Raw genomic sequence first — 20,106 nt, 5'->3', positions numbered from 1 at the left:
ATCAAGCCCAGATTTTTTATTCTTAATACTTTATTATGGTAGCGTACAAGGGTTCCATTTAGGATTGAGGTCCCACTGTGTCAAAGGTTATACAGATGGAAAAAAAAACAGTCCGTATCCTGCAGAGCTTATGTACCTTTCTGGCAGCACATAGGATGTCCAAGTATCTACACAAAGAGCCAACTTAAAAAGCATCCAAGGACACTGATAGGGGATAAAGAGAAATTAATTAAATGATAACTAGGAATCAGTTAAACCTTCTAAGAACCTGTGGTCTTCCTGGTAGGCCTAATTCCCGAACTACATGGACAATTCCCATTACTGGGTGGAAAACCATAAACTAATGACTGATGTGTGTTGAATATGAAGGACAGATGATTTACTAGATAAAATAGGGCTAAGTCAACTATATGGCCCTCTCTGATTTCATTAAGGGGTGCTGACAGTTAACTTTGAGGATATTGTTGTAAAATTTGCCTTTTTAATAGATTTGGGATTGTACATGTCCCCAGTGCTAACTGTCTAGGTCATCTATAGTGGTGGACTCTATACTCTGAATAAAGACTGCACCTGTGACATACCAGAAGATGACAGTGTTGACAGAAGTGAAAGAATAACTGGTTTCTGTACTCACTGTACACCTCCCTACAATCAGATGGGGAGGACCATGTACAATACAAAGACTGTGGTTCTCATTTTGGACAGCAGCCAAAAACTGAGCTCAGCACAGCACAGAAAAGGGCTGGAACACAGATGGCTGTGTGTCACCTCTCTACCTTACAGACTGTGGAGATGGCTGGAGACTAGAACAGTCCGTGGCAGACACAGGAATTGCCCTAACTGATGTTGTTCTACAGTGACTCTTTATGGAGCCACCCACCAGCACAGAATAGTCAGCGGGCAGTGTGGTCCAACTATGCCTCCTCACGCCCCTACCATACCACAAGGTCTTGTGATGCACTAAAGGCCAGCACAGGACAATTGTGCTGGCTCTGTGCTCCAGTGGGAAACCCTTCCTGTGACAGTCTGTAAGGGCTGCTTCCACTCCCTCTGCAGGCCCTTTATACCACCAGTGAGGTGTAAAATAGGACACTGAGAAGGCAAAAATCTAGCCCTCTGTTTACAAACAGATTGACATTTTCAAAGAGAACATTATTTCCATCCTCCTACAAAGGAACTAGTCAGCATACCAGGTTGGGGGCACAGCAGGCTGCAGTCTCTACTCCAAACAGATGACACAGGGATCTCTGCCAGAAAGCTAACCAACCTGGCAATAATTGGCACTTTTAAAATGCACAATTCATTGAAAATAAATACAAAAAAAGCTTTTGTATTATGAAAATAATTAAAGTATCCTGCTGCAAACAGTTAATTATTAACACTATTTTCTGAACCATGCACATCCCTGATGACATTATTAAGCATGCTAGCACACGCATGCCAAAGTTAAGTGAAAGAAGCCATGTTGGCCTCTGCTCTCTTTGGAAACATGGATCAGGAGATGGAGAAATCAACATTTTTCAAAATATAAATGGAACAGATTGGTAGGAAAACTAAAAACCATTCTCCAGCTGTCTTGGTAACAACCTTTTAAATGACTGAGTCCGAGAATAATGGCCTAGTGTCCCTGGTTGAAGGGCCCCTCTGTATGGGACCAACTCACACTGTGAGCAAAGCCAGACTGATTAACTCACCTAGCGAGTCTGCTCCATTCTCCACTGTTTCATTCACCTTTCTGGCAACTCTGGCTACAGCTTCCCCCATCTTTTTCTCCATGCAGGCACCGCACCCAGTCCCACCAGGGAAGCACTTCCACAGAGGAAACTGTGAATGAGGAAACAAAAACAGTGAGGGTCCAGTGTGCTAACATATCATGAAAGGGACAAGTAAAAATAGCAGTCAATGGGACAGGATTTATTCCTGGTAAAATGTTATTAATCAGAAGTAAAAATCAGGACTGCTATTAAGGGGAATCTGCTGCATTTAACCTCACAACTACTTCCCCATCTGTAAAATGAGGATAACTGTGGCACAGAGAAACTAAGTGACTTGCCCAAGGTCCCACAGGAAGTCTGTGGCAGAGGGAGAACTTCCACCCAGGTCTTCCAAGTCCTAGCCTGGCACTCAAACCATGGAACATCCTTCCTCCCCCACTTCCTTTCTACTCCACTCTGCAGTGAATAGTGAATTTTTACAACGGGTCAGATACTCCATTGCCCTGCATTTTATGTAGTCATTTACAATAGTACAAAGTAAGTGAGAAGTATTACTAAATCAGAAATAGCGGTTATTTGCATGTACTTTCCACTAATGTAAGTAACTACACTGTAACTACATAAAATACTCTGAATTTTTAATTTAATTAATGAACAGACTCCATGAACTTCAATTTTAAATCTCCCTTAATTACTCGTTACTGTCATTATTGTTGCACCATCCAAAAGACTACAAAATGAGTAAATGTATCTTTAAAATGATTAATTGCTTTGAGTTATATTCTTAAATCAAAATGGTCAGTCATGGCTATCAAAATAAAAAAAAAAGACATTTGTAGATTCTTAATATTAGACTACCTTTTGTTAAATCTATTTTTTCCAATAATTAAATACTGAATTTTCACACTAAATATAAATATGTAAATTAAAAAAATTAACACCTTTTCCCAAAACCAAAAACACCAAGCCCCACATATTGAGCCCCACATGAAGATCTGAGTTGTTCAGGATGTCAGAACTCCTAACTATATATTAAATCACAAGGACTCCCATGACCCTACAATCGTCTGAATATTTAACTGTTGGACTAGATTATCCTTTGTGCACAGGTGGCGGAAGGGTACAACAGGAAAAAGAAAAACCTGTGATACTCTCCTTAAATTCTGGAGGATTTTCTTTATTATATGCAGAGGCAGATTAGGGGTTTGTGGGGCCCTCGCCCAGAACAAGTGGGGGTCCCTCCCCATCCTTTCTATCTGCAGTGTGTCTCCCTACCCCTACTGCTCCCGCCAGGGAAATGTGATTGGGGCATGGGGGCTTTCCCAGCCCCGCCCAGCACTCCTGCCAGGGAGTCGGGTTGGGGCACGGGGGCTTGCTGGGCAGGCAGAGTGTGGCAAGCCCCGGTGCCCTAACCCGGCTCCCCAGCAGGAGCACTGAGCATGCAGAGTGGGGCAAGCCCCCACTCCCTGACAGGAGCACTGGGCAGGTGGCAGAGCCGGGGCACCCGGGCATAGGCCCCGTTGGCCTAGTGGCTAATCTGCGCCTGATTATATGTTGTCCCATTTTTGTTGTCTCACCAGGGCGGAATGTCTACTTGGTTCCCTATAGTGCGTCTTTGAAACATTCTGTGTGAATGTGTGAAAGGTAGACAAAATGAGGACATATGGCCTCATTTAAAAATTCTTAGAAGCAACCCTCATAATGAGTAGTGGAACACGAGTTATTTACACACATAAATTGAGGTCCAGAAAAAAACATACAAATAAACATGGAAAAAAGGAACCAGAGCGATAATACATGCAAATGAAACCTAGGTATATCCAGAAGAGGGACTGTTCAGTTCACTAGTCCTTACAAAAATACTTGTGTTTTCAGTAACCTGAACTTTCCAGCAATTAAGACAGCAGGCCTCTAATACCAGGCCTTCTCTGGGTTCCTCCCCATTACCTCTTTACTAGGGTTCACTTACGAAGTAGAAGGCAAAACTCTGCTTCTAACTACCTCTCCTACCACCAGCCAACTCTAAACTTCACCTGGAAGTATGCAGAAATCACTCAGTGATTGCTGAAGTCATTGGTTGAATGTCTTAGGATGCAGAGACCAGCCCTATCGCAATAACAGTTGTGCGCAGTGATGGATCGGACCGCCCTTTTTGTGAGATCACAATACTCAGAAGTTATGGGCTTGAAGCAGAAATTACTGGGTGGAATTCTATAGCCTGTGTTATGCACATCAGACTAGATTATTATAATGGTCCATTCTGACCTTAAAATCTATTAATCTATTTTGTTTTCAAAAGGGACCTCTGGCATTTCTGTTGGCATGAATTAATAGAAAACTGGGGAGACAAAGTACAAAGAATTTTAGCTCAAAAAGAATTGTAAGAACAACAGATGAGCCAAAACGGGAAAGAAGTAGAAAAGGACCAGTTGATGCATCTAGTAACATCATGCAAAAGGCAGCAGCCTAGAATCCCAGTCTATAGCTGGTCAAGCAGCACATCTCCATGTCATGCCTCCTTTGGATGCTTTTGGTATCTTGACTAAGGAGTATGCCTAAGCCCTCCTAGACAGTGACCCAGCAGCAGTGGTCCTATATTTAGTTGACTGAGCAGTAAAAATTAAAATACTAGACTGGTGGCAGAAACCCAAGACTTCAGATCCAAGATACCTTGCCATGCAAATCTGATACTGAGTTGGGCTGCAATATTGCCTAAGCAAACCCAAGTGATATTACAACCAAATGCTGTCACAGTCTGCATTGATCCAGTACAGCTTACTTTTTCATTTATGGGGAAAACTAAGGATGATTAACAGCAATATCTGCATACATCCTACAATTACTTCACCTGCCACCCAACTATGATGAGGCAGGAAGACCCCTCCCTCCCCCCCCAGCCACAGAAGTTGGAATTTCACCCTCCCCACACTTTCATGTTCAACTTCCAATTTCCAACACCAAAATGTACAGCATGAGAAGTTATTTGTTTTCCCACTCTCGGGCAGGAGGAGAGAAGGCCACCCCCTCTCTTGCCCTCAGCGCCCTTGCAGCAGGAGCGCGCCGCTGAAATGCACAGAGCAGGAAGCAGGCTGCGTGCATTACAGTAGCCTCCTTTCATTTCCAGCGGCGGGGCTCTCCGTCTCACTGTTTCCTGGACCTGGCGGACGCAACCCCTCGGGCGAAACGAGGGCCGACGAGTGCATGTTAGCAGCCTGCACTGAGAAGTGGAAACGCTCGGGCTGCCTTGGCAGCCCCACGCCGTCGGGGAGTTCGGCGGTATCCGCAGGCCCCATTGTGTGCGAGGGGGAGGAGGAAGCTCTTCTAATCTCTCTCTCCGGGCGAGCTGAGGGAAGAGGCGGACCATCTCTCTTACCCAGCACCAGCCCCACGCTGCTGCTGCTGCTGCTCAGCCTGAACTCCCAGCTCCGTCTGTCCGGTTTCCCCCAACCATTGTGAAGAACAGCAACAGCTGCTTCTGCAGCCACGCTGCCGGGGACAGGAAGCGGGGGAGGGAAACCCGAGGCGGGGGACCTGACAGAGAGCAGGAAAAGACCCAGAGCCAAGAAATGCAGGAGCTCTGGCAGCGGGTTAGGCACAAGGGTGAAGAAGTCGGTTCCTTAATCACGGCTCCTCCTTCCAAGGTCAACATGTTTTAGGTTTCAGAGTAACAGCCGTGTTAGTCTGTATTCGCAAAAAGAAAAGGAGTGTCTCTAAGGTGCCACAAGTACTCCTTTTCTTTTTGCAACCTGTTTTAGGGAATTCATCCAGGTAAGATTACCTTTTTTTTTTTTTTTAGAAATGTCACCAAAATAAATAAGTGACTGTTGTACCTATTTATCTTAGGAATTATTTATTAATAATTAGAATAAGGATGGGAGTACTTGTGGCACCTTAGAGACTAACCAATTTATTTGAGCATAAGCATTGGTGAGCTACAGCTCACTTCATCGGATGCATACTATGGAAAGTGTAGAAGATCTTTTTATATACACACACAAAGCATAAAAAAATACCTCCTCCCACCCCACTCTCCTGCTGGTAATAGTTTATCTAAACTGATCACTCTCCTTACAAGGTGTGTGATAATCAAGGTGGGCCATTTCCAGCACAAATCCAGGGTTTAACAAGAACGTCGGGGGGGAGGGGTGTTAGGAAAAAATAAGGAGAAATAGGTTACCTTGCATAATAACTTAGCCACTCCCAGTCTCTATTCAAGCCTAAGTTAATTGTATCCAATTTGCAAAAGAATTCCAATTCAACAGTTTCTCGCTGGAGTCTGGATTTGAAGTTTTTTTGTTGTAATATAGCAACTTTCATGTCTGTAATCGCGTGACCAGAGAGATTGAAGTGTTATAATTCTTGACATCTGATTTGTGTCCATTTATTCTTTTACGTAGAGACTGTCCAGTTTGACCAACGTACATGGCAGAGGGGCATTGCTGGCACATGATGGCATATATCATATTGGTGGATGTGCAGGTGAACGAGCCTCTGATAGTGTGGCTGATGTTATTCGGCCCTGTGATGGTGTCCCCTGAATAGATATGTGGGCACAGTTGGCAACGGGCTTTGTTGCAAGGATAGGTTCCTGGGTTAGTGGTTCTGTTGTGTGGTATGTGGTTGCTGGCGAGTATTTGCTTCAGGTTGGGGGGCTGTTGTTAGGCAAGGACTGGCCTATCTCCCAGGATTTGTGAGAGTGTTGGGTCATCCTTCAGGATAGGTTGTAGATCCTTAATAATGCGTTGGAGGGGTTTTAGCTGGGGGCTGAAGGTGACAGCTAGTGGCGTTCTGTTATTTTCTTTGTTAGGCCTGGCCTGCAGTAGGTGACTTCTGGGAACTCTTCTGGCTCTATCAATCTGTTTCTTCACTTCCGCAGGTGGGTACTGTAGTTGTAAGAATGCTTGATAGAGCTCTTGTAGGTGTTTGTCTCTGTCTGAGGGGTTGGAGCAAATGCGGTTGTATCGCAGAGCTTGGCTGTAGACAATGGATCGTGTGGTGTGGTCAGGGTGAAAGCTGGAGGCATGTAGGTAGGAATAGCGGTCAGTAGGTTTCCAGTATAGAGTGGTGTTTATGTGACCATCGTTTATTAGCACTGTAGTGTCCAGGAAGTGGATCTCTTGTGTGGACTGGACCAGGCTGAGGTTGATGGTGGGATGGAAATTGTTGAAATCATGGTGGAATTCCTCAAGGGCTTCTTTTCCATGGGTCCAGATGATGAAGATGTCATCATTATAGCGCAAGTAGAGTAGGGGCGTTAGGGGATGAGAGCTGAGGAAGTGTTGTTCTAAATCAGCCATAAAAATGTTGGCATACTGTGGGGCCATGAGGGTACCCATGGAAAAGAAGCCCTTGAGGAGTTCCACCATGATTTCAACAATTTCCATCCCACCATCAACCTCAGCCTGGTCCAGTCCACACAAGAGATCCACTTCCTGGACACTACAGTGCTAATAAACTATGGTCACATAAACACCACCCTATACCGGAAACCTACTGACCGCTATTCCTACCTACATGCCTCCAGCTTTCACCCTGACCACACCACACGATCCATTGTCTACAGCCAAGCTCTGCGATACAACCGCATTTGCTCCAACCCCTCAGACAGAGACAAACACCTACAAGATCTCTATCAAGCATTCTTACAACTGCAATACCCACCTGCGGAAGTGAAGAAACAGATTGATAGAGCCAGAAGAGTTCCCAGAAGTCACCTACTACAGGCCAGGCCTAACAAAGAAAATAACAGAACGCCACTAGCCGTCACCTTCAGCCCCCAACTAAAACCCTTCCAACGCATTATTAAAGATCTACAACCTATCCTGAAGGATGACCCAACACTCTCACAAATCCTGGGAGACAGGCCAGTCCTTGCCCACAGACAGCCCCCCAACCTGAAGCAAATACTCACCAGCAACCACATACCACACAACAGAACCACTAACCCAGGAACCTATCCTTGCAACAAAGCCCGTTGCCAACTGTGCCCACATATCTATTCAGGGGACACCATCACAGGGCCGAATAACATCAGCCACACTATCAGAGGCTCGTTCACCTGCACATCCACCAATATGATATATGCCATCATGTGCCAGCAATGCCCCTCTGCCATGTACATTGGTCAAACTGGACAGTCTCTACGTAAAAGAATAAATGGACACAAATCAGATGTCAAGAATTATAACATTCATAAGCCAGTCGGAGAACACTTCAATCTCTCTGGTCACGCGATTACAGACATGAAAGTCGCTATTTTACAACAAAAAAACTTCAAATCCAGACTCCAGCGAGAAACTGTTGAATTGGAATTCTTTTGCAAATTGGATACAATTAACTTAGGCTTGAATAGAGACTGGGAGTGGCTAAGTCATTATGCAAGGTAACCTATTTCCCCTTGTTTTTTCCTAACCCCCTTCCCCCCTCAGACGTTCTTGTTAAACCCTGGATTTGTGCTGGAAATGGCCCACCTTGATTATCATACACATTGTAAGGAGAGTGATCACTTTAGATAAGCTATTACCAGCAGCAGAGTGGGGTGAGAGGAGGTATTTTTTCATGCTTTGTATGTATATAAAAAGATCTTCTACACTTTCCACAGTATGCATCCGATGAAGTGAGCTATAGCTCACGAAAGCTTATGCTCAAATAAATTGGTTCGTCTCTAAGGTGCCACAAGTACTCCTTTTTGCGAATACAGACTAACACGGCTGTTACTCTGAAACCTAGAATAAGGATGTGGGCTTTGACTGGCTATAAGTCAAAAATACGTCTCAGGTCACCCCCACACTGACACATCCCTGTGATCATTAGACTGTTTTGAGATAAGTAAGATTTCGCATTTCCTAACCTGAAGCTTTAGCTTTGTTTCTGTGCAATATGCTGTCACAGGTCACACCTTCACTTCACTTCTAAAGCTCCGTGTACGTTTGGAGCTAGGGTAGGATTCCCTACTCACTAGAAATACTCAGGGTACGTCTACAGTACAAAATTATTTTGAAATTATTCTTTTATACATTCGGTCTACTGTGTCCCCACTAAAGCACGTGAATTTGGCGGATTGCGTCCACAGTACCAGGCTGCCATCGAATGTCGGAGCGGTGCACTGTGAGTAGCTATCCCACAGTTCCTGCCGTCCACGCCATCCCCACCACCCATTGGAATTCTGGGTTAAGCTCCCAGTGCATGATGGGACAAAAACATTCTTGCAGGTGTTTCTGGGTGTGTGTCGTCAGAAAGCTAAGGCAGACAATCGTTTCACGCCTTTTTGGCGTGCAGACGCCATACTGCTTTTTAGCAGACGGTGCACCGCTGTTCTCCTGCTACTATGAATCCACCTGTCCAACTCAACTCTGCTTGGCCATTGTGAACTGAGCAGCACAGCTTCCGCAGCCAACTCTGCTCTCCCGCTATTGCCACGCTTCCAAGCTTCTCCATGTTGTCTGTCTTGGGCTCCCATCTCTGTGAAAGCCACAGAAGACAGCCATTTTCAGCCGTTGTTCCCTTTTTCTCCCCTTGCAGCAGGCGCAAATGTTTCAATGCGGCCCCTATCTACTCCGTCCCAGAGGCTGGTCCAGATTAGAAGGCGGAAACAACGAACTCGGGACGACACGTTTGCCGAGTTCATGCAATCCTCCCTCACTGATAGGGCCCAGTTGAATGCGTGGAGGCAAACAATTGCGGAGTCGCATAAAGCGTTACATGAATACAAAGAGAGGAGGGACATGCACGATGAGAGCAGGCAGGATGCTATGGTCAAGCTCATTGGGGAGCAAACTGACATGATCCGCTGTATGGTGGATCTAATGCGGGAAAGGCAACAAGACCACAGACTGCTGCTGCAGCCCCTGAATAACGGCCCTTCCTCCTCCCCAAGTTCCATAGCCTCCTCACCCAGATGCCTAAAAACACGGGGGGAAGGGGGGAGGCTACAGGGACCCACACAGTCAACCCCAGAGGATTGCACAAGCAGCAGAAATTTGGCATAGCCTAAATTTGATTTGGTTTCTGGACTTGTCCTTCCCTCATCCTCCACCCCCAAACCAATACTCCCCCTCCCCCATCTAGCTTCTGATTTCTCTCAATCTTTTGCGCAACAAATAATAAAGAACAGTTTTTAAACAATCGTGACTTTATTTCCATATATATATATATAGGGGGCAGGTAACTTTTAAGAGAAACAAACACAATTCTCACACTTTACCCTGGACAGTCATGAAACTGGCTTTCAAAGCTTCTCTGATGTGCAGCGTGCCCAGCTGCGCATTTCTAATTGCCCTGTTGTCTGGCTGTGCGAAACTGGCCACTAGGCGAGTTGCCTCAACCTCCCACCCCGCCATAAACGTCTCCCCCTTACTCTCACAGATATCGTGGAGCACACAACAACCAGCAATTACAATTGGAATATTGATTGTGCTGAGATCTAACTGAGTCAGTAAACATAGAATCATAGAATATCAGGGTTGGAAGGGACCTCAGGAGGTCATCTAGTCCAACCCCCTGCTCAAAGCAGGACCAATCCCCAATTTTTGCCCCAGATCCCTAAATGGCCCCCTCAAGGATTGAACTCACAACCCTGGGTTTAGCAGGCCAATGCTCAAACCACTGAGCTATCCCTCCCCCGCATGAGCTATCCCTCTCCCCCAGCGCCAGCGTGCTTTCAAATGTCCAAACACACATTCTACCACCATTCTGCACTTGCTCAGCCTATAATTGAACTGCTCCTTACTACTGTCCAGGGTACCTGTGTATGGCTTCATGAGCCATGGCATTAAGGGGTAGGCTGGGTCCCTGAGGATAACTATAGGTATTTCAACATCCCCAACAGTAATTTTCTGGTCTTGGAAGTAAGTTCCTTCCTGCAGCTGTTCAAACAGACCAGAGTTCCTGATGATACGAGTGTCATACACCTTTCCCGGCCATCCCACGTTGATGTTGGTGAAATGTCCCTTGCGATCCACCAATGCTTGCAGCAGCATGGAAAAGTACCCCTTGCGGTTTATGTACTGGCCGCCCCTGTGTTCCAGGGCCAAGATAGGGATATGCGTTCCATCTATCGCCCTGCCACAGTTAGGGAACCCCAGCGCATTAAAGCCATCCATAATGGTCTGCACATTTCCCAAAGTCACTACCCTTGATAGCAGCTGGCTACTTGCAGCACAGCAGCCCGCACAGTAGATTTCCGCTCTCCAAACTGATTCCCAGCTGACCAGTAGCTGTTGGGCGTTGCAAACTTCCACAGGTCTATGGCCACTCGCTTCTCAACTGTGAGAGCTGCTTTTATTTTGGTGTCTTTGTGCTTCAGAGCAGGGGACAGCAAGTCACAGAGTTTCATGAAAGTGGCCCTACGCATACGAAAGTTTCTCAGGCACTGGGAATCATCCCATACCCGCAACACTATGCGGTCCCACCAGTCTGTGCTTGTTTCCCGGGCCCAGAATCGGCGTTCCACAGCATGAACCTGGCCCAACAGCACCGTGATCTCCCAATCGCCACATGCCGTGCTGTCTGTGTCCATATCCTCATCAGTATAGTAATCGCGCTGTTGTTGCTTCCTCGCCCGGTTTTTGCAGGTATTGCACATACTGCTGGATAATGCGCGAGGTATTTACAATGGTCAAAACTGCAGCAGAGATCTGATCGGGCTCCATGGCTATGGCGCCTGCATGGGTAATCCTGGAAAAAGGGTGCAAAAAACGTAGGAGAGCAGGGTGGCAGCAGAAGCTGTGCTGTTTGGTTCACGGTAGTATTTTAAAAGATACATTTTAGAGCACAAAGAGGACACTGTTTCTCAGTGAAACAGGCAATTCATAGTACACAGCACATGTTCTTTCTGTACAAGGTCTCATTTTGCCTCTTATACTGAAGTGCCTGCCACTTTGGTGTGAGTAAGCCATCACATGCAGCCAGGCAACAGAATTCAGCTTGCAGGCAGCCTGCGGGCTCTCTGGGATGATCGCTTCACACAACACTCCCCCCGCCCTCCGACACACACACATACCCACCCACCCACCATGGGGCTCTGATGAGGCTCTGAAAAGGGATGAGCCCTTTAAAATAAATGCGAACAGCCCAGCGAGGCTCTGATGAGGCTCTGAGCAGGGATGATCCCTTTAAACTAAACACAAAGAGCCCAGCGCGGTTGGGTTTCCCCCTATCGTGTGGCTCCAATCAAGCTCTCACTCATCAGAAGTGCGTTCTCCAGGGTCATGGTCCAGGAGCATGCTTTGGGAGTAGGGGGAGGCTATTGGCTCCAGCGTTAAGAATAGTTCCTGGCTAGGGGGGAAAACAGATTCCCCACTTGCCGCCTGTGCGCCGTCCTCCTCCTCTTCGTCCTCCAAAAAAACCTCATCCTCCTCGCTCCGTGCTACTCCCCCCTTGCAGGTGTCCATGGACAGTGGTGGGGTAGTAGTGTCGCCACCCCGCATAATAGCATGTAGCTCACGGTAGAAGCAGCATATATGGGGCTGTGACCCAGAGCGGCTGTTCGCCTCCCTGGCTTTTTGGTACACTTACCTGAGCTCCTTGATTTTTGTACGACACTGTTCTGTGTCCCTGGAGTACCCTCTTTCCATCATGACCCTGGAGACTTTAGTGTACGTATTTGCATTCCTTTTTTTGGAATGTAGTTCTGCCATAACAGATTCGCCTCCCCAACATACAATGAGATCCAGTACCTCCCGTTCGGAGCATGCTGGAGCTCGTCTGCGAATCCGGGACTGTGTGGTCGCCTGTGATGGTGGACTGTGCTGATGGTCGACTGTGCTGATGGTGACCAAACAGGAAATTCAAAAGTTCCCGGGGCTTTTACTGCCTACCTGGCTAGTGCATCGGAGTTCAGAGTGTTGTCCAGAGTGGTCATAAGGGAGCATTCTGGGATAGCTCCCGGAGGCCAATATCGTCAAATTGCGTCCACAGTACCTGTAACCCAGAACTGCGATCTCGATTTTAGCACTACTCCACTTGCCAAGGTGGAGTACAGAAATCAGAGTAAAGAGCCCTTTAAATCGAAAAAACTGGTTTGGTCATGTGGACCGAACCAGTTTTATTTCGAGGTAACTCAGCTAATCCCGAAATAACCGCATACTGTGGACCAGGCCTTAGTTGCCCTAGCTCCCATTGAGCTAGTGCACTAAAAATAGTAGTGTAGCAAGAGTCATCGAATCATAGACTATCGGGGTTGGCAGGGACCTCAGGAGGTCATCTAGCCCAACCCCCGGCTCAAAGCAGGACCAATCCCCAATTTTTGCCCTAGATCCCTACATGGCCCCCTCAAGGATTGAACTTACAACCCTTGGTTTAGCAGGCCAACGCTTAACCCACTAAGCTATCATGGGATAACCATGCCGACTACATGCCCAGGGGGTTCAGGTGGGTTTGTACTTGGCACGGTTAGCCTATGCTGCTGCTGCTGCTCACTGCTACCTATGCTACCCCAGCTACACTGCTATATTTAGAAGGCTAGCTCCATGAGAGCTAGTACAACTATGTTTATGCAAGCAAGAAATCACACCCTCAGCTCCAAGTGTAAACATACCCTAACTTTTAGGATATGCCACTTGAAGTGACCCAAGAGGTATTTTATCATGTATAGCCACTCAAAACCCCATTTCCTCATTCAAGTGCTATTTGTAAAAATAGAAGGTGTGGAGGGATGCGTGGTATGTAGCAGCATATTATGTAGAAATAAAACCTTTGGGTTAGAGAAAGGCATGTCACATCTACTTCACAACATATAACATTTGCATGGTTGGGTCACTGTGGGGGTGACCCAAGAAGTCACAGATAGTCAAAATTTTGTCACAGCTATTCAAATCTAGTTCCTTATTCAAATGACTAATAATATTAATATTTATGTTCTTTATACAGGAGGTGTGAGGGAGATGCTGAGGCGGCACAAGTGGGAATGGGACTTGGGGTGAGAGGGCGGGGCTGATGTGGCACAAGGAGGAACAAGGTTTAGGGTGAGAGGGAGTTTGATATGGCAGAGTGGGTTCAACTGAGATGGTGACACTGAAATGGTAGGGCTGGAGCTCAGAGAGGTGCTAAGGCTGCAGAAGCACAAGCAGGGACAGGGTGAGAGTTAATTGGCATGAGATGGGCTTAGGCTCAGGAGGAGTTGTGGAGATGGCATGAGCTAGGGCTCCTGGTGCACAGGAAAAAGTGAGTTCCTGATTTCCTAGCAGGAAGAAGCAGCAGAGTTAGTCAGGGAGGCAGCTCCAGGCACTAAGTTGGATGGGAAGCTCTGAGGTGGCACAAATGGTGTGAAATGATCAAGTTTAGGCAGGAAGCACTGAGGCAGTAAAAGTGGGTGCATGATCTGAGGCTGGGGGGAAGTGACTGAGAGAGGGGGAAGGCTGAGGTAGTAAGCTGGAGAGACAAGAGCAAGCTGAAGGGCATGAATTACAGCTAGCTCACTGTCATAAAGGGAAGGGTAACCAACTTTCTGTGTACAGTGCTATAAAATCCCTCCTGGCCAGAGGCAACATCCTGTTACCTGTAAAGGGTTAAGAAGCTCAGCTAACCTGGCTGGCACCTGACTCAATAAGGGCACAAGATACTTTAATATCTTGTGGGGCGGGGGAAGATTTTCGTTTGTGCTCTTTGTTTACGTGGTTGTTCTCTCTTGGGACTGAAAGAGGCCAGACATAAATCCATCTTCTCCAACCCATCCTAATCTAAGTCTCCAATATTGCAACCAGTGTAGGTAAGCCAGGCAAGGCGAATAAGTTTATCTTTTGTTTTATGTGAATTTTCCCTGTATTTAGAGGGAGGTTTATTCCTGTTTTCTGTAACTTTAAGGTTTTGCCCAGAGGGAAATCATCTGTGTTTTGAATCTGAATAACCTGTAAAGTATTTTCTATCCTGATTTTACAGAGATGATTTTTACCTTTTTTTTTTAATAAAATCCTTCTTTTAAGAACCTGACTGATTTTTCCATTGTTCCAAGATCCAGGGGTTTGGGTCTTTGCCACCCAATGCAACTGGAAGTGCCCAGCATTCTGCTCCTTCCAGGGTCGCAGCCCGGGCTCCCTCATGGAGATATTCCTGCTACCCTGGAGAGGTCACCTGCTCTACGCCTTCCCTCCATTCCCTCTCGCGCACGAAGTCCTGCTCAAGATCTGCAGGGAGGGGGCAAAGGTAATTCTGATAGCTCCAGCGTGGCCTCGCCAGCACTGGTACATCACGCTGCTGGAGCGGTCAGTGGACGTACTGGTCATGTTGCCTCTCCTCCCTGACTTACTCACTCAGGACCACGGTCGCCTCTGTCATCCCAACCTACCGTCCCTCCACCTCACGGCTTGGAAGCTTCATGGCTGAACCCCACAGAGCATCTGTGCTTGGAACAAGTAAGAGAGGTCCTGCTAGGCAGCAGGAAACCCTCCACTAGAGCCAGGTATCTGGCAAAGTGGAAAAGATTTTTGTGTTGGTGTGACCAGCACCACACCCCCCCAGCGCTGATACCTCTCATCTTGGAGTACCTCCTGCACCTGAAACAGCAAGGCCTGGCAGCATCCTCCATAACGGTTCACCTCGCTGCCATTTCAGCCTTCCATCGGGTACGTCTGGCTGCTCGGTCTTTGCCAACCCTATGGTTGGTCACTTTCTCAAAGGCTTGGGCCATTTATATCCTCAGATCTGCCAGCCTGTCCCTGCATGGGACCTTAACCTGGTCCTTTCAAGGCTCATGGGGGCCCCTGTTCGAACCGCTGACCACGTACTCCCTCCTGTATCTGTCCTGGAAGACAGCTTTCCTGGTCGCCATCACATCTGCCACATGAGTCTCTGAGCTAAAGGCCCTCACCTCAGAACTGCCTTACACGGTTTTCCACAAGGATAAGGTGCAACTCAGACCACATCTGGCCTTTCTCCCCAAGGTTGTGTCACACTTCCACACCAGCCAGGACATTTTCCTACCCATCTTTTACCCAAAGCCTCATGCTAGTTCCCGGGAACAGTGGCTACATTCCCTTGATGTCTGAAGAGCCCTAGCTTTCTACATCGAGCACACTCAGATGTTCAGAAAATTGAACAAGCTATTTGTAGCAGCGGCGGACCGGATGAAAGGCCTCCCAGTCTTTTCCCAAAGAATATCCTCCTGGATCATGTCCTGCATTCGCACTTGCTATGAGCTGGCCAGAGTGCCGAATCCAGCTCTCACGGCACACTCCACTAGGGCCCAGGCCTCACCAGCAGCATTCCTGGCTCAGGTCCTGATCCAGGAAATCTGCAGGGCAACAACTTGGTCCTCAGTGCATACCATCACCTCTCACTATGCCATTGACCGGCATGCCAGAGACGAAGCGGCTTTCGGTAGAGCGGTCCTACCATCAGCATTTCCTTAACTCCGACCCCACCACCTAGGTAAGGCTTGGGAGTCACCTAATTGGAATCGATATGAGCAATCACTCTAAGAAGAAAAAACGGTTACTCACCTATCGTAACTTGTTCTTCGAGATGCGTTGCTCATATCCATTCCAAACCCACCCGCTTTCCCCTCCGTCAGACTAGCCAGAAGGAACTAAGGTGGTGCCAGGTCAGCAAGGTCATATATTGAGCACCATGAAGGTGCCACTCCAGGGGGCTCCACAACCAACCCGACGAGTGCTGCTAGGGGAAAAGCTTTCCGACGACTATGCATGCAGCGTGCCACAGCTAATTGGAATGGATTTGAGCAACGCATCTCGAAGAGCAACAGTCACAATAGGTGAGTAACAGTTTTTTCACAGATCTCTGCCTGTATTTGCCTGCCTTATTAGGGAGATCACCCTGTAACTGGGGTTTAACCGTCTCTGCAGCAGTGATATTGTAGGATCTCTCTGTTATGTTATCCGATTAAAATATGACCATGTAGACCATTGTTGCTATCACTGTTATATAATTGCAACAAGTCTTGTACAAAAGTATGTGAAGTAAGTTGTCCATGGAAAGGTTATGATTTGCTGAATATTATGTGATTTGTATGCATGTATTATTTTTGTATCTGATGTTATGAAAATTAACTATATACCTGTATTTCAAATGTTTGCTCCTGTGATAACACCCACATGGTATTTAGCCTCCAGATCTTGGAGGGACTATTCAAGTTAAATGGCTCATCAAGAAACACTTAAATCACAATGGACCATGGGAGATGCCTATCTACACTTCATGGTTTCTGCTAGGACTACGCAAAATCATGCATGGACATGTGACTTGCCCATGTGACTCCAAACACAATTTTGTTACCTGTAATTTTCCACAGTGAGAACAATGGGTTTCCCTTCAATTGGTAGAAGGTATAAAAGGCCCTGGAAACGTCTCTAATTTTCCTCTTTCCTACTCAACCCTCTGGACTATGAACTTATACAAATAGGAGCATTCTAATCAAAGGACTGAGGATCTTCCAGTGATTTGGAAGCAACCAGAGACTTCACAAGCCAGCAGTCTATTCCATTACTGCTACAAGCCTGATCCTAGAACTTTGCAATTGTTGTATGTATTTGATTCCTTTAACCAATTTTAACTCACCTTTCTTTCTATAAATAAACCTTTAGATTTTAGATACTAAAGGATTGGCAGCAGCATGATTATTGGGTAAGATCTGAGTTATATATTGACTTAGGTGTGTGGATGGTCCTTTGGGATCAGAAGAACCCTTTTCTTTGATGAAACTGGTTTTAAAGAACCAGTCATCATTAAGTCTAGTGTTTTTGGTGGTGATACAAGGACTGGAATGCCTAAGGCGACTGCTTTTCTGACTTGTTTGCCAGTGTGATGAAACAGAAGTTTACTTTTGTTGCTGGTTTGGTAGAACTTATGGGAGACTAGCCACCAGTTTTGGGGGTGTCTGCTCTATTTCTCTGCAGTTTGTTCTGAATTTTGTATTCTCAGTTGTGACCCACAGAGGCACAGTGAAACTCACTCCTTTGACAGGTTTGCTGGTGAGATTGCCCTGTAATTGGGGTTCTCAGATCTCTGCCTCTATTTGTCTGCCTGGTTAGGGAGACTGTCCTATAATTGGGGTTTATGTTTCTTGCTATCAGTTTGATTGTTTAGTGAGAGAGACTGGTTTGCGATTAACCATGAGGTCTCTCCCCTTTTTTCTCTTGGCAACAAGAGGGGTGAAACACTATGACAGAACAGTGTGAGTGAAACTTATTCTGTCAATGCTCAGGCAGTACCCCTTCTGTGGGTGTCATAAATATAAAGGGAAGGGTAAACCCCTTTAAAATCCCTCCTGGTCAGAGGAAAAATCCTCTCACCTGTAAAGGGTTAAGAAGCTAGGATAACCTTGTTGGCACCTGACCAAAATGACCAATGAGGAGACAAGATACTTTCAAAAGCTGGGGGAGGGAAAAACATGTCCTAATACCAAGAATGCATTCCAACACTGACTTTTATCATTCATTCTTTACCAATCACTATCACAAATAAGACTGGTTTTAAAAAATGGTGATACTCTCTCAGTGTCCGCCTACAACCCAAGATGTACCCACTCATTATACCAAAATAAAGTGTAATTCAGAGAAGATTGTGCTATCTTCATAATATGGTTATCCATTGCTTGTCTTGTATGCTTTGAACATGAGCAAAATATTTTTAAATGATATTTAAATGGTCATGGGGCTTCAGAGACAACACTCATTGGCAATGAAGACACAGTTTCTACCTCACTTAGTGCTACTGCTTCATGCTGCCTTCTTTTGGAACAAGATGCAGCCACCAGAGAAAAATATCAATTCATTGCATTACCACCAATGAAGCCAATCTAATCTCTGATCACAATAGCATTTCATAATCACTGCCACCCTTGTGCTCTCAAGATATTTGGTCTTGCTGCTAATGGTTAGTGTTCTGGAGTTGTGTCCCAGGTGCCACTTGGGGCCATCTGGCAGGGGGCTCGAGATACCACACCCAGGGATCCCTTAAATGTGCATGTATCTACATCCTAGTTTGCCAAAGAATGCCATGTAAGGTCTCTGCTGCAAGCCTGTGTTACACTGGACTTCATAATCATTGCAAAATGTATGTATGCATAATATGTCAGGAGTTATGCACATAAACTGAAAATTATGTTAAGGTCTGTGACTTGGAGCTGCTCACCAAAAGGTTAGACTCAAATTAGAGAGGGATTTTTTGTTTGCAAGTAAGCACTCATTGTGAAGTGTATAATATTCAATTTACATGTAGACAGTCTGAGCACAGTGCTAATCAAGTAATTGTAAGTCTCCAGGGGGGATTATACACAGGAAAAAAACAAGCAGTGGGGGTTAGCCTGTTTGCAAATGGAAACAATGTATGTTTGGGATTATAACTGCAAACTGAGTCTCTGTACCTACATCTTTTACCTAGGAAGTAAGCTGACAACGGTTTGCTTCATGATAGGAAGATCACAGGTACGCCTGGCTGTAATACGATGGAAAGATTTTGGGTGAGCTTTTGTTCTGTATGACCTGACAAAGTCTTGTTCATTAAGTTTAGGCTCTAGTATGAGCATTATGATTTTATTTTATATTTAACCCTTTGTTTCTAATGTTTTTGCTTGCTGTCATTTGAAATTGCTGTTCTTGGTTAGATTTATTTAGAGAGAAAACGAATAAGTTTGTGTGTGTCAAGCAGAGCTGTGTTCTATGGTGCAACTGGTAAGCTGTGGTGTACTGTTCCCTTGGGCACAGAAGATGTGAGTTCAATGACTGTCCTGGGAATCAGACGCTGGACATTCCAGGGAGATGCTCAGAGGACTCGGGTTAGAGTGTGCCTATCATTAACCTATAAAGAGAAAGCGGGCCCACAGCAGTCTGGAAAGCAGCACTTGTTTCCAGAGGCTGGGGGTGTTGAGGAACTGACCCACAGTAGGCACAGATAAAGCTTCCTCACACTAAGAGCAGGGTGTAGCCAAGAGAGCCATGCAGAAAACCCAAATTTATCTCCCAGTTCCTGTCAGTCTCTGGCTAGCAGTAAATGGGAATACACCAGATGCAGGATGTCTAGCCACAAGGTAAAATATACTTTGTTGCACACTCAACAGTAAAATGTTCAAGCTAATGGACTATGTCTTTTCTCCCCACCCTTTGTTTTTTAAAAAAAATATAAAGCAAAAGACTGATTTTCCCCAGGAAAATTCAGCATAGGCACTGACAGTACAAGCTTCTTAATCTTGCTCCATAAATGTGTTTTAACGATCACCTGCATCTCTACAGCTTGTCTACACTTGGAAATTGTACAGTTTCTGAACACTGTTGGCAGTAGCCATGTTAGCTGAATGAGGGCTGAACAGAGTTTGGGAGTCAATATACTACAAATTGTGTTCAGTGACCTGCCAGCTAACCACTGAACTGTGTTCAGCTCCTATTCAGCTAATGTTACTGTTGACAGCTGTGTTAAGACCTGGCAAAATGTTCATATTTTA

At 46.0% G+C, this 20,106-nt stretch overlaps 1 protein-coding gene across 3 annotated transcripts in view; it reads right to left on the bottom strand.

The window, feature by feature from the left end:
• LRRC20 (leucine rich repeat containing 20) overlaps positions 1 to 20,106 on the bottom strand; it is a 113,944-nt gene that overhangs the window by 91,465 nt on the left and 2,373 nt on the right. For 2 of the 3 annotated variants that reach the window (XM_084634351.1, XM_084634353.1), the window contains exon 2: positions 1,695 to 1,824. In XM_084634351.1, the coding sequence (XP_084490477.1) occupies positions 1,695 to 1,824 (130 nt within the window). Of the gene's footprint in view, positions 1 to 1,694; positions 1,825 to 5,088; positions 5,246 to 20,106 lie in introns of those variants that run through there. The other variant, XM_084634352.1, reaches the window with a different exon arrangement.

This window comes from Lepidochelys olivacea, assembly GCF_965140295.1.
Source record: "Lepidochelys olivacea isolate rLepOli2 genome assembly, chromosome: 7".
NCBI lineage: Eukaryota > Metazoa > Chordata > Testudines > Cheloniidae > Lepidochelys > Lepidochelys olivacea.
The sequence above is the reverse complement of the archived record's forward strand: the minus strand, read 5'-3'. Positions and strand labels throughout refer to the sequence as shown.